At 40.9% G+C, this 14312-nt stretch overlaps 3 protein-coding genes across 4 annotated transcripts; 2 read left to right on the top strand and 1 right to left on the bottom strand.

Annotated features, from left to right (window-relative positions):
• The first annotated feature begins 559 nt into the window (after nucleotides 1–559).
• LOC115679001 (calmodulin-binding protein 60 A-like) lies at nucleotides 560–5643 on the top strand. 2 transcript variants are annotated; one of them, XM_030602521.2, is made up of 7 exons: nucleotides 560–1046; nucleotides 1515–1593; nucleotides 2769–2821; nucleotides 2946–3436; nucleotides 3954–4114; nucleotides 4521–4727; nucleotides 4805–5643. In XM_030602521.2, the coding sequence occupies exons 1-7, from the start codon at nucleotides 970–972 to the stop codon at nucleotides 5351–5353; spliced, it is 1617 nt and encodes a 538-aa protein (XP_030458381.2). In that variant the 5' UTR covers nucleotides 560–969; the 3' UTR covers nucleotides 5354–5643. The 2 variants fall into 2 exon arrangements, with proteins under 2 accessions (XP_030458381.2, XP_030458382.2); XM_030602522.2 differs by lacking the exon at nucleotides 560–1046 and adding an exon at nucleotides 2522–2620 and having other exon boundaries at nucleotides 1544–1593.
• A 373-nt stretch (nucleotides 5644–6016) lies between these two features.
• Nucleotides 6017–9613, bottom strand: LOC115679002 (uncharacterized protein At5g50100, chloroplastic). Its single transcript, XM_030602525.2, has 8 exons — nucleotides 9175–9613; nucleotides 8796–8929; nucleotides 8582–8689; nucleotides 8057–8113; nucleotides 7696–7761; nucleotides 7529–7589; nucleotides 6951–6994; nucleotides 6017–6274 (listed from the first exon to the last, which is right to left on the bottom strand). The coding sequence occupies exons 1-8, from the start codon at nucleotides 9596–9598 to the stop codon at nucleotides 6236–6238; spliced, it is 933 nt and encodes a 310-aa protein (XP_030458385.1). The 5' UTR covers nucleotides 9599–9613; the 3' UTR covers nucleotides 6017–6235.
• A 24-nt stretch (nucleotides 9614–9637) lies between these two features.
• LOC115679004 (succinate dehydrogenase subunit 7A, mitochondrial-like) lies at nucleotides 9638–12122 on the top strand. The gene is made up of 4 exons (XM_030602526.2): nucleotides 9638–9791; nucleotides 9960–10031; nucleotides 10584–10686; nucleotides 11804–12122. Exons 1-4 carry the CDS (start codon nucleotides 9732–9734, stop codon nucleotides 11884–11886), a joined length of 318 nt encoding a protein of 105 aa, XP_030458386.1. The 5' UTR covers nucleotides 9638–9731; the 3' UTR covers nucleotides 11887–12122.
• Nucleotides 12123–14312: the final 2190 nt, after the last annotated feature.

Genomic DNA, 14312 nt, shown 5'->3' with positions numbered 1-14312 from the left:
AAAGTAACGGTCTTGATGGGGCCCACCGATGGAAATTCTTCAAAGCTCCCCTTTTTCTTTTTCGAGATAATTACACAAATAATTTATGAATTTTGACTTCAGATGCAATGTCGTTCTTCAACTTTTAATTTATTCAATGTATCTCAAAATTTTAACTCAACATGTAATGTCGTCTTTGGACTTTTAATTTGCTCAACATGTCCCTGAACTTTTTGGTGAATACTCAATCTAGTCCCTGAGTTATATGAAAATATCTAATATCGTCTTTTCATTAATTTAAATTCATGAGCAACCTAGAACATTTTCATATAGTTTAAAGATTAAATTGAACGTAAATCAAAAGCTAAATGATCATATTGAATAAATTAAAAATTAAAATGTGATATTTCATGTTGTGCCAAAATTCAAGATTATGTTTTAACCCGAATTTTTTTTTGTCCCAAAGAAAAGCACAAACTGTTATTCAAATTTCAAATTTGACTCCAAATTTAAGGTGGAGTTGATTTTTTTTTTTTTTTTTTGTAAATTAGCCCGACTATATAGAGTCTACTTTGTCCCACTGACGAAAATTATTCAAAGCTCTTCCTCTTCTGCTTTTTCCGTAACGCGCTTTCTCCGGCCCCACTCCCTCTCTTCTGCTCACGCGTTCGCCGGCGGAGCTCGACCTCCGATCTCCATCGACGCTCCGGACGGGACTCCGACGACGAGCTCCCGCTCCCCCTCCCGTCGCTCGCTCCCGAATCGAGGACGGCTCGCTCCGCAGGATGGTCGCGGCGTCTCGCGGGGACGGAGCGTCGCCGTCGCGGCGGCGATTGAACGCCGACAATGGCTAGCGAAGCAGCGCAACCACGATTGACCGCGATCGCCGACGGCCGCCGCCTCGTCGCACGACGCTAGCCCGATACTTGGCTTCCCGTTTCTCCCGTCGCCCCGCGCGGTGCCGTGTTTTTCTGTCGTTCTCTGTAATTGATGTCGCAGAAGCGGCAGAAGGAGGATGGCGCTCATAGCCCCCGGGATAAGCGTCGTCGGCTTCCTACCTTAAGGCAGTGAGTGGAATCTTTCGCCTTCTTCTTACTTTTCTAGCTTCGTCTTGGGAATCTGTCTCTGTTTGGATGGCCTCGACCGGTGGCGTGAATCCTTAGTCTGTGCTAATGGTAGATATCAATCGAGAGTGGATTGTCGGATTCTTCGAGCCTTTGCTTGATCAGTAGAAGCTGCGCATGCTCTTCTTTTTTCGCTTTAGCGGCAAAGCGTGATGGTCAACTAGCTGATTTCCTTCTGGAAATGGTCGCTGTTGACCTCGGTGCATAGTTGCTCAATGATGGTTCGGGAAATTCGAAGTTTTTGTTGTGCTTCTGCTGCTAGAATTAGGAAGTGAAAGATGATTCCGGCTTGATTCTCAGAAAATCCTGCCATTGGAGGAACGGCCTACTTTAAGCATACTGGTTCATTCAATACTGTCCTCCTTGAATTACTTGGCTTAGATAATGATTTGTAAACTTGGTTGTGTGTAGTGTTATTTCGGAAGTAATGAGGAAGCAGCGCGTGCAAAATTTCTTGGAGCAAATTCTGGAGCCTTTGGTTCGTAGAGTGGTGAGTATCTTCTTCTTAGATTGTGCCGACGAGCTAAATATGTGAGTTGCCGTTCCAAGTCATCCTGTGATTAAAGCACGAGTTGCTTTTGTTCTGCCTACGGATTGGTCTGTTCTGACCTTGTTAATTCAGCCCTTTTGTCTTCCCACCTGGTTTGCTTCTCGATCGAATTGACTTCGCATTATGATAGCTGCTGTCATTTTGTGCGGTCTGCCAAGCCTAATGAGAGTAACACATTAGATTCTTAGGACAGTCTTATCGTCAAATTATTAGTCTCTCTCACAAAAGGGACACATGAGAGGAGGTGTCTTTCAATTGTCTTACATGGTCTTACGGGTATTATAGTGGTAATCCAACCTTAGAGAACAGAATTGAAAATATTTGTTTTTCGAAAAATTTAGGCTACATTTCTCAACAAAACCCTGGAAATACAGAAATTAAAGTTGGAAGTACTAGCTATGAAGATGAGAAACTTCTTTTATACGAGTACTTGTTATTGTTGGAATAATTAAATATTAAATCACGCCTTCATCTAACAGTTGAAACTTTTAGAACAGTTGGCAGTGGTCCCACCAAAATCTCACATGGTATCAGAGCTGGAGGTCTCGAGTTCAAATATCTCTAGGCCCTATTTGCCTCCCCAATTAAATATGTCCACGCTTAGTACTAGACAAAAAAAGACCAGACTAAGCGTGAGGGGGAGTGTTAGAATAATTAAATATTAAACCACGCCTTCATCTAATAGCTTAAGCTTTTAGAACAGTTGGCAGTGGTCCCACCAAAATCTCACAGTTATGATCTTCAGTTGATCTTGTTTGCTATGTATAGAGCTGGTTCTCACAAATTCTTTTGTATATGTGCTCATTGCCCTCATAAATTAGCCCACGAAGTTGTAGGTGGATCTGAGTTGCTTGGATCTTTTATGTAGGTGGCCTCAATATAATTGTTGTTTAGGGAACTTGAAAATATATCTTGCATGCAAGGACTTGTTGTGAGATGGTGTTGATGCTTAAAGTGCTGCTTAAAGGTCCGTTGCTAACGCTTTCACATAGGCAGTAGCGTATGTTCTTTGTTATTCGTCATATTCCATGTTTGTCGGTATCTATTTCGTACATTTTCATGCCATCACTGCCTGCTTATTAGAAGTATAAGTTGTTGACATCAAGTCATTACAGGTTAAGGAGGAAATCGAGGCTGCTCTGGGAAATCATTTTACTGCAATGAGTAGGTAGAAATTTCTTTCCATTCTGTCAAAATAGATATCTATTAACTCGACTAAAATGGAAAAGGAATGAGAAAATACTTGGGCTCAAAGCTTGTAAAGTCTTAATACAGTCATGTACTTATTACAGGAGTTGCGAGAAAGAGGTGCATCCTTCTGAATCAAGAAGCTTACAGTTACAATTTTTAAATGGTCTCTCTCTTCCATTATTTACTGGTGCTCGACTTGAGGGTGATGACGGTTCTAAGATGAAGGTAGCTCTAGTGGATGGTTTTACTGGGCGAATTGTTGATACTGGCCCTGAATCATCTGCCAATGTAGAAATTGTAGTTCTTGAGGGAGATTTTGATGGAGATGAAGGCAGCAAGTGGACAGTTGAAGAATTTGAGAATAATATTGTTAGAGAGAGGGATGGAAAGAGACCCCTTCTTACAGGGGATGGAGTTGTGAAACTCAAAGATGGAGTCGGCTTAGTTGGTGAAATTGTCTTTTCAGATAACTCAAGCTGGACAAGGAGCCGCAGGTTTAGACTCGGGGCAAGAGTTATGGATAAATTTGAAGAGACTAGGATAAGGGAAGCAAAAACAGAATCTTTTGTGGTCAAGGATCACCGGGGAGAATGTGAGTTCATATTATCCCAGGTCGTCTGGCTGTCATTTATCAAGGTGTTTGACGTCATCATTCAATGCTATCTATTTCAATTTTTTTCTCATTTTGATAATTTTATCCCAATTTCTCTCTAGAGTCTATTCCATGTCATCGTGCGTGAATGGTCATACTTTTAGGAGCATAAATGAGCTTACCCTTGCCATACTTCTTTGCATTCATACTCCTGTTGTCATGTTATTTATTTCAACAATGTTTGATATTCCTCTTATTTGACTAATATTTTCTGCATTTCTCGTCTGATATCAGCTTCTGCCTTTTCATCCAAATTGGAATATTGTTATCAGCAAGGGCATAGCGTTGTAACTAGTATCTGTGACGTCTTTAATTTCATGAGTTGGGAATTTGATACTACAGCTCTGGTCAAGTCGATAATGAAAGCATCCACCATTTCTACACCTAGATTATTCTGCGCTATAGAGGCAAGGCATAAGTTTAAGACTTCCTCCTGAACTCTGTTTTCTGCTTGCAGTGTACAAGAAGCATCACCCTCCTGCTCCGTTAGATGATGTGTGGAGATTAGAGAAGATTGGCAAAGATGGAGCTTTTCATAAGCGTCTCAGTGAGGCTAATGTCAACACTGTGAAAGATTTCTTGATCCTACTCTCTGTTGATCCTTCAAGGCTCCGAACTGTAATTGATCTGTTTTACCTCGATTAACATTTTGAAAGGTTGTTCACATTTCGCATTGAGCATCTGCCTCAAGGGTGCAATATCAGTGTACGAGACATGTTCAACAGTGTGAACTCATGGCCTCCTTCTAAGAAATGTCATGTGGAGGCAATAGTCTCTCTTAGCTCAGGCATACTTCTTATTTCAGACACCGTGCCTTTCTGTTTGACAGAAATTCGGTATCTACCTGCTCGAAAATAACTTTCTTTCTGTCTACTTAGTCGTCCTAACAAGCCCTTGGGTTTTGTAGCAATGCCAGTTTAGATGGTTTCAACTTTGGACTGATTTGTAATGAGTCATTCAAAGATGATTCATTTCAGCTCTTGAAAACTACAATTGTTTAAGCAGAGGATTTCCTGATCTGCAGATTCTTGGTGCTGGTATGTCTCGTAAAATGTGGGAAGTTACTGTTGAGCACGCCCGAACTTGTTCTCTGGACCAGAAAATATACTTGTACCGCCCTCCCTCCTCAGAGCCAAAGGCTGGTGTTCTCTTCAACATGGGAGGGCAAGGGATGGGAAGGCTTTCTGATGATAAATATATTCCCTCGGAGAAGCTATCCGAAGCTGAAAAGGTGCACTTTTCTGGCTATTCCCGGTAGTTCTAATAGCTGTCATCAATCTCTTATAACATATATATATCTTCGCTCAGGCTGATGACAACGACATGGTAATATCCGCAAGGCAACACTGGGAGGACGTAGTCGCTTTTGGTGATGAATCTTGTCCAACCGGGCTTTTGAATACAAACAGTGCCCTTTGTAGCCCGAGCTCGCCTGGGACCTCCAGTTCTGGTAGTTTAAGGCTTCTGACGAGGAATCAGATCGGTGGATCTGATTATGCACAGCGGCACATGTCTTCACCAAATACCTTTTCATCTATCTTTACCATGGATGATTATTCCTTTGATTCTTTAGACGATGTGGATCTTAGATTCAATCAGTCTTCAACTATCTCTGGTCTAATCGTCGACCCGTTGATTCATGATCCCGGCCCGTTGAGCCAAAGTTTTGCCGATGAGGAACATTTTCAGTTTTTTGACACACAAAGTCGTTCTCGTTCACCGCTTCTATCTGATGCCCATGACAAAGCTCAGAGGAGATGGAGAAAGCTTTTCAGCATCTTCAAGTGGTTCTCCATAAGAAAACTTGTGCTCAAGAGAAAATCATGCGCTGCATCTGGAATTCAAGATATATTATGAGGATGTACATATACCTTGTGATAGAACCTCATTAGATGCTGCTGGCTTAAAGTGCAGCGGCTCGGGTGCGCTAGCAGATGTACAGCTGGTGCTTACGAACTTGTGGCTGTGTTCGGTTTTCCCGAATCAAGTGCATAATTTTTCTTCCGGATACAAATCCGACATACTCATCGTCGGCAATGACGGCTTAGCTTGGAGCCGCTTTAATTTGTGTACAAGCTGCTACCTGATATTTGCAAATTCTCAAAAATTCAAAATAAAAGATGTCAATGGGTGATTTGTGTCCAGAATCTTATGATGTACTTCTAGAATTTCGCTTGAACAAAGAGTTGGGGAATAGTAAGCAGCTACAATTCTGCTGATATGTCGCATATTATTGAGATATGAGATTCTACAGTAACCGTTGATGCAGGGATAACTAAGGCAAGTTTCTTGTGAAAATAAGAAGAAGAAGAAAACCGTGGCAAGCTTGACGAGACTACAATTATGCTGGCAATCGATTATTTACCTGCTGTGCACAAACTCTATTTGAGAAGGGTTGATCAATCAATTTAGCAGGAGTCTACTTCTTGCTAATGCGCTAGCAAGTTAAAGTCTTTGTGCAAACATCTGAATGGTAAGTATTAAAGAGAATAGTCTAAACAAACTATGATGTGCACCAGATTGGATATGCATTTTGATGAGCCAATTTATTCACGGCTAGTCATCACTTCCACAGACCCGAGATTTCGTGTTACAAAATAGGGACAATGTAATCTTCCTATAAAATTTGACTATTTGATGCACTAAATACATCGGCGATTTCCGGAACAGATTTTTGTTACAAAAGCAACGAATGGAGCTCCTCTCCCCAGTATAGAAAAATTAACCTTCGCCAAAGGTTCACATCTTACATTTGTCGCTGTCATTACACATTTCACCCTGCAACGGTATCAAATAAGCAAGCATACCAATCAGGATCCAGTTACTTCAGAAAGCAACGCTAGAATTGCTTGATTATAGTCACACAATCTCATTTTTGACGCCTGCAGAATGACTACATTTCACTAACAGACCTCGAATTTCAGTTTCAATCAGCAATCTTTAGTACAATGAACCATTGCTCATTGGCAAAGGGCTATATAGCATATTGTCCAGTTAGGTTCAGCAGAAAACAAGTTCAAACAACCGAGAGCTTTTCTATAAATGGAAATAAATGCTAGGTACCCCAAAACAATGTCCAATCATTTTAGGTTCTCAGTGCTACTTCTATGTCAAAGAGATAGGCGACGCTCCCCTGCTAGATAACGAATTCCCAAATGGTGAACATCTTCTAAGACAAAGAGGTAATCAAGTGTCAAAAGTCCAAATTCAAGAAATGAAACGATTAGAATTTTTACCATAACAACTGAAAAGGTGATTTAATCAGTACAGCTCTGAGTAGTTACCAGAGTTCTAGAGGCGTGGGTCAAAAAATGACCAAAAAAGACATCTTTGCATCCGAATTTCACAAGCACTCAAATGCATCCGAATTTCACAAGCACTCAAACACAACAGAGAGAGAGAGAGAGAGAGAGAGAGAGAGAGAGAGAGAGTCCACATCACTATAGGGTCCTACCTTACTCTTTCGTGCTTCCAGTATCTCTTCTAACGGTGGGCGCCCTGTCAAAAACACGGTCCATGAATCACAAAACCGAATCATTATCTTATTTACTGCTAAATTGAATATACCAATTTGAAGCAAAGTCCAGATGGCAAAGGCAGAAGCTTTGCAGGCAATGTGCTAGCATCGGCCGAAACCAGAATTAGATGAAGGAAAGCATAGTCCTTGCTGCTAATGTAATCTTACGTTACAGAAAATTACAAGAAAGCATGATTGCATGTTTAATCCAAACAGGAAACTTTCTGTAGATCTAATGACGTTCAAAATGGGATAATTACACAGTAGATATAAGCCGTTGAACTGCAGAAAACTTTTACTGCTCAGGCATGCCACTTTTAGTCACAGCAAATCAGTTACATCAAAGAAAGACCGGCAATGAGGTTGATCATACATGAATGAGCAAGTTCCTGATTATTTCGGTATGAGACAAGAAGTCATTTGAAAGTCCAATTTATTCTTTGGATAGTAAACGATGAATAAGAAATTATAAACACCACGCGGAGTTTTGACGATTTACTTAAAAGAGAACTTACCAGTAATTTGCAGACGATATTTAGCCCAAACTCCATAAACCGAGTCAGCTATGGTTGCAATCTATGAAAGAAGCACATAAATTAAGCTCGGAAATGCAGAGTTTGGCAGCATATCAATTTAGTATAACTGTTAGACATGCATCGTGAGCAAACTGAAGAGAACCTACCGGTTCATACTTGGTAATGGCATAAACCCATCCAAGACCCACTTGTTCATAAAGTCTTCTAAATGCCTGCAAAAGTAGTAGAAATCACTGAAAATGGCATATATGTCTATGCTGAAAGACTGTATACCTATAAGAAGAGGTCCAATGACATGAAGAGCTCTTCACTAAACATTGGCTTGTTCTTGCAGTCCTTTCCTTCCTTTACTTTTGCAATGAAAGTATAATTAACTATGGTTTTTTAGTATATACATGTTTTCTTTCTGAGGAGAGATAATTACTAACTTATGTGAAGCCAAAATAATTTAAACCAACAAATGCTTGACAAATGCAAATTAGCATGAAGATTCTGAGAGGATCATACTTCCACATCAGTCACAACAGTTCCATCCGAAAGAATTGCATGGATCCTCCCCATAACCTGGAAACAAGAAGAAGCAAATCTTGATAATTCAGTGCCGAAAGTTGAAGAGCAAGTCTATTGTCACGTTACATTTATCTCTTTTCTCCTTCAAAAGCCACGACAGTATCAAGATGAACGAGTTTACGAAATTAGGATTTTGCAGGTTGACAAGCATGTCAGTGGCATAGGCCCATAACTAATTAGGATGGAAGTTTCACGAGCAACATAGCCATGAAAATTCTTTTGTAGTTTCTCAATACACAGAGAATGCGGAAAGTAGATTGCTAGAATTTCAATCTTTCATAACGGCTGGGAAATGGAAGAAGCAGGAAATTATAGGTCGACTAATTTCTGCGCATTATTGATTAGCTACTCAATTCGGGCGTCTAAATAACAATGTAAAAGTTTCCTTTTCTTTTTTACCTTAATGATGCAGTGAAGATATAAGAGTGAAGGCCCTAATAGCATCATAGTTCAGTCTGATACCGTTTTGTAATCAAGGCCCTGATTTTCCTCAGACGAATAGTCGGCCGAGCTGATGTCGACAAACTTTATCGTACCATACTGCTTATTCCTCTCTCTCAGCATATCAACCTAAAGTCACACACGGGAAACAACCGCCGAAAATCAGAAGAACAACTCAACCAATAACTCCCCTGTCATAAACAAAACATCCCTAATGATATCATCCGATAAAGACCTCGCGCATGCAAAGCGGGCAATCGCCGTCGTAGAGCATTTTAATCTTCCAATCCCGGAGCGACTGCCGCTCATCCTCTTTCTTGGGAGCAACCGGCTCCGCGGCAGCTCCTTGAATTGCCCGAACAGATCTTCCTGAAAAACAGCGAAACGGCATCAAAACTCAAAACTCATCCTCTTCAGCGTCAGCCTTCATTCATCTCTTTACCCTGATATCGTCAGCCAAGCAGCACGTACGCATAAAAATAACGACAAATTGCAAATCAAGAACCGACCCAGAACTCGAAGACATAAACCAACCCAGAAAAACAAAACCAGAACAGCATACGATAGAGCTGCATGTTACAGGCTAACCATCCAACAGAGAGTCCAGAACTCACCAGCTTGGTGTTGAAGAGACGACGAACCGAATCCCTGCGGGGATCTTCGGAGCAGTCCACTGGGTATCGAAATCAAGCTCGAGGAAGCGTTCCTGTGCCTCCCAATGCACACGGCCGCAGCTCCTCTCAAGGCCATTCTCGGTTCCTCCTCCGCGGCGAGGGGCTGTCGGATCGAGACAATGTTCCAGTCGAGAGAAATCGCGATCGTGGCGCAACGAAAGCCGAGATTTTTGTGCTGACCCAAGAGACAGTTTTCCTCGTACAACCGCTCCCCGGCGCGCGCAGAGGCGTGGCAGCCTCTGCGTCGCCCGTGCTCTGCAGCCACGCAAGTTTCTCCTCCTCTGGCTCGCCAGTAGGGGGAAAAAACGACGCCGCGGCGGGAGGGGGCAAAGCTGGTAATAGGGTGGAAGCGCGAGGGCAACATTGTAAAAGCGCGGCTTCAGCCCTTCAACTCAGGTAGAAGTGACAGCGCGACTTCCTCTTCTTCTTCTTCTTCTTCTTCTCGTTCGTCTTGAGCTCGCAGGGTTGGAGTTTTCTGCATTTCGGAGCGATCTTCAATGGCGTTGTTGCTCAGCAGGACCAACCCCGTCCTCTCCCATCTCCGATCCCACCCTCAGGTGAGCTCCCCCGATCGAGCTGCTGCTTCTTCTTCTTCATCGCTACGCGTGCGCGTCCCGTGGCTTTCGGTTCCTTGTCCTTTGCTGTCGTTCGATCGGCGCTCGGTTCCGTCGCGCAATCTTGTCGGCGTTTGTTTGATGATTCTCTCTGCTCTCTCTTTGTTTCAGAGGACGGAGGATGCTCTCGCGCTGCTGTCGCGTCGCGGATTGCACGTCGACCCGGGGGCTCGCGAGAAAGCTGTGAGATTCTCTGCTCTCTTTTCTTGGGGCTTTCCAAGAGGCTCGTTTCGGTCTTGATTTCTCGAGTTTGCGCATGATTTGATTGCGGGATTCGAGAAAAGATGATTAGATGATTGCTGACATTTTTTTGGTAGCTCGGATTGGTCGATTAGTCTTCTGGGAGGTTGGCGGAAGGCCTAGGTTAGCTTTTTTCGGCCCGATGAATGAAATGAATTGCTAAGACTGTTCACGTTCATGCTTGCCATGGTTCTGTTCTCGGTTTTTATGGGGTACTTTTTTGCACATTTTCCTTCGTGAGATTCGCATAGCTTTGAGATTTTTCTGATCTTTGTATCCTGTCTCGAATGTCGCCATATTCTTGGTGTTGGGTTGGGGGTTGCAACAAGTATGATTCAGATTTGAAAATCTACAAATGGCTTTCCAACGGATAATTTGTCGGTTCTATGATGCATACCCTTTTCCAGTCAACCGGCTAGAGCATGCGCTCAATCGCTCTTGTTTATTGTTCTTTTGATTATGGAGTTTCCTAATTTGTACGACTGTGAATTGCAGCTTCTGGCACCAGATCCGATCCTAAGCCGTTTCAAGTCACATAAGAAGGGTGTAAAGCGGTTGAAAAGAATTGGAGATGTCCTCACAGTCGTTGTCGTTGCTGGTATGCTTTTAGTTGCTATGATGTGGATTGAACAGTCTTCTTGATACTGTCATCTGTGCTTGATCTTAGCATTTTACATTATTACCTTTGACAAATTGGGATAGTTCGAACTTTTTAACTGATTCCTAGGATGTCTTTGCTTTTCAAAGAGGGACCTTAACTGTACATCTTTAGCACAATCATCTCAAATTGGAAGTGGTACTCTACCGTGGAGTACTTTTCTCAGCATAGTTGATCTTTCCTCTGCAACAATTTCCTTGGAAAAATGCTGACTTTTGCTTTTGTTGTGTGTTGACTAAGTTGTACTTGGATGGTCTTCTATGAATTCCAACATACAGACTAATACTTCGCAACTTCACCGATATTAGCATGTGTTAATGCAAATTTGTCTGAGTGTTTTTTGAAGCATCACCATTGATTGGCACCGACACCTTCTACTTCCCAATTGGTTATATCACCTTTTTTAGGGCAATTATGCCGACCCAGTGCTTAGATGAAGCTTATGATTATCGTGTTTTGATTGTCTTTTGATTAACATACTCAGAGGCTGAATAGCATGTTGAGACAAGCATGGTTTTACTATGGTACTTATGTTTCTTTGAGTAGTTTGACCCATAGTCCCTAGAATCATAACAATGCCTCTGAGACTGGGTAACCGGCTTAGTTAATGGGGGTTGAGGATGTGGACAATTGATCACAGATTCGAAACCCCTTCCTTTCGAAAGCTTTGTTTACTCCAAATCCGGGTCTCTGATTAAAACTCTCTCAAATCATTCTTTTTCTTGAAACGTGCTGCAATTGATAAATCAATGTGTGAGGTATTACTTCAAGTTTGTTTCCTTGCTCATTGCCACATTTCGTATCTTTGTGTTCCAATTTCAAATGATAAAGTTGCTTGTTTTGCAATTTGGTAGTACTTTAGTTTTTCATCGTGATGCATTTTCTAGTGTTAAAATGCTACTGATATCGACTCATTTGCATCTTTACATGTTAGATTGTCAATTTTGGCTCTATTTTAAATGGAAAATAAAAATTCATGTATGCAGAGTAAATAGAGTTCTATTTTCTTTGTGTAATGTTACAGCTCTGATGCATTTCATGCTGCATTATGTTTCAGGATGTTGCTATGAGATCTATGTAAAAGCGGTGATGCGAGAAGAAGCTCGAAATCAGGGGAGTGCCTCTGGTGAAAGTGCTTAGTTTTCCTGAACTTCTGTATGTTTGTTTAGCCTTAGTTTGGGAGAACAGTGGCCAATAAGCAGGACAGAAAATGCTCCTCAGTTTGAAGTTTTGTATCTCCGTTTCCATTTCTCTTTTAATTGGATGGAGCACATTTCATCTGTCGGACCAGAAAAGGTTAAATTGCCTGACTTAGCTTGGTATGCGAGACAAAAGGCTCTTCGGATGGCCAATGGCGAGGGAGCACAATTGGTACATGACTCTGTGATTCATTTGTCTCGCGAGTGCGACCCATTTTACCATCCACATCTCCTAAAAAGAAGCTTTTTTCCTTTCAATTTGGGTCTGGTCGAACTCCTTTTCACAGATTCTCTTTTGACACAGCACAAGAATGCGAAAACTCGGACACAATTGGAGCAGTGATTAATCATAAATACGCAGAAAAAAGATATGGATAGTCCCTAAATTTTGGTACAATGAGTAATGCCGTCCTCACTCCTCGGCCCTTTAATCCGTCCAATGTTGTCTTTGAACTGTTTCTAAACACTCAATCCAGTCTCTAAACCTTCCATTTATTCAATATAATCCTTCGACTTTCATGAATAAGTCAAAATTTTCCATAATTACACTGCCATTGGGATTTTAGAACATCCTCATTTCGATCCATTTTTTAAATCAACAAATACAGCCATTTGTCTATTAATTTTTGTTGTCTTTATAAATTTTTATCTAATGATCTCTGTAATATTAAAAACTAGATGCCCATTTCGAGTTGTATTGAGTTGATGCATGCTATTTTAATTTCCTAATATGCAAATTTTACTAAATTTAAATAAATGAAACACGGAGCATGAAAACTTGAAAATTTTATCTACATAAAAAATTGGGAATAAGATTTAAATTAATATAAGTACAAGAAATCTGTAGAGATATTCATATTGTTATTAAATAAAAACACTTATCTTTAAAATAAAGGAATATAAATCCGATATAACTTTAAATGAGGTCATACTTTTACTACTATAGAGGCTATAAGTTAAAAGTACTTACAAAGACCAAGAAGGTGAAAAGGTAATAAAAAGACGAAATATCTTATTTTGTTCATTTAGGAATTGGTTTGAGATGAAAAAAATAGTCTAAAATCTGGGCAACAGTGTAGTTATGAAAACTCGTTAATAGTACCGAAGGGCTGATTTGACTTTGTTATGGAAAGTCGAAGGACTATATTGAATATTTAGGAATAGTTTAAGGACCATATCGAATAAAACCAAAGTCCGAGAATGACATTGTATATCGGATCAAACTTCATGGACTGTTTGCGTCATTTTCCTGAATACGCGAATCACGTGAGTGAGTGCTCCCAAAACATTTATTAGGAGATGTCGAACTTTCGAAAAATTTGGTTATTTCAGGTGGCAGACAAGATTGCTAAGACTCAAACGTGCAAATCTTTGCCTTACAATTGGGTATTTAACCCTCCCGAAACCCTTTGGAACCTTGTATGTGCTGAAGCTCATCTTGATGAAATGAAATGATTTTGTTTTGAAAAAAGAAAAAAAAACAAAGAGCTGCTACCGATGTTTCACGAGCTTTTTCTTTTCAATGTTTGAAATGGCAGATAGATGTTCAGGAGTGGGGAGCGAGCTGCGCATCGTGCATGCACTCCAAGTATTAGCTGTCCAGAGAAGGAGGAATAATCCAGCCGAGGGAAGCATGAGAACAAAGACCCAAAGACAAAGAGAATCAATTACAAAGACACAACAACATAATCTACTCCGAATCACATGCCCTTCGCCTCTCCACTTCCCATTTTCTGTTTTCAAGTGTCATGGACTATCGTCCAGCCAATGAAGCCTATATCCATTGCTAACTAATTCCCTTAAGACAATTGTAAGAGAAATATTTGAGGTTCGAAATATTGATGTTGCATATCAAGGGGGACAATCCACTGAGAATTGCAATGTCTTTTGCATTTGATTATTCGTTAAGCGTTTCAATGACACTTTGGAATCCAACAAGTTCGAATGTTGTTGTGCGTGTAGATGAGACAAAGATTGGCCGGACGGCATTGGCACTCCAAGTTACTTGGGACTTGTTAATATACAATAAGTTTGAATGTTGCACGTGAAAATGTTAAAATTCACCCGCTAATGATAAATTTTCGTTAAATTTCTCTGTGTCATCAGTTTACATGGAAGTTATAGTAAGATACATGTGATTACAACGGAGAATTACGACGGGGATCAATTTACTAGGGAGATAGAAGCTCTCCTCAATGCAAGGCCACGGGAGAAGTCCGTCGAACGAAGGCATTTCTGTAGATTTCAGTCCACTAATCATCATCTGCATTTCCCCATTTGAAATTTTACTAGAATGACCACTAGTATGGACAATCAACGTCTATCATGGACGATATCATTCATTCTTTCTTCTTGCTTTTATTTGTC

The sequence above is a fragment of the Syzygium oleosum genome, unplaced genomic scaffold (genome assembly GCF_021117445.2).
Source record: "Syzygium oleosum isolate NSW1041296 unplaced genomic scaffold, Sole_v2.1 Sole_v2.17, whole genome shotgun sequence".
In the NCBI taxonomy this organism is placed as follows: domain Eukaryota; kingdom Viridiplantae; phylum Streptophyta; class Magnoliopsida; order Myrtales; family Myrtaceae; genus Syzygium; species Syzygium oleosum.
Note: the sequence above shows the minus strand (reverse complement) of the source record. Positions and strands in the feature narration are given on the sequence as shown.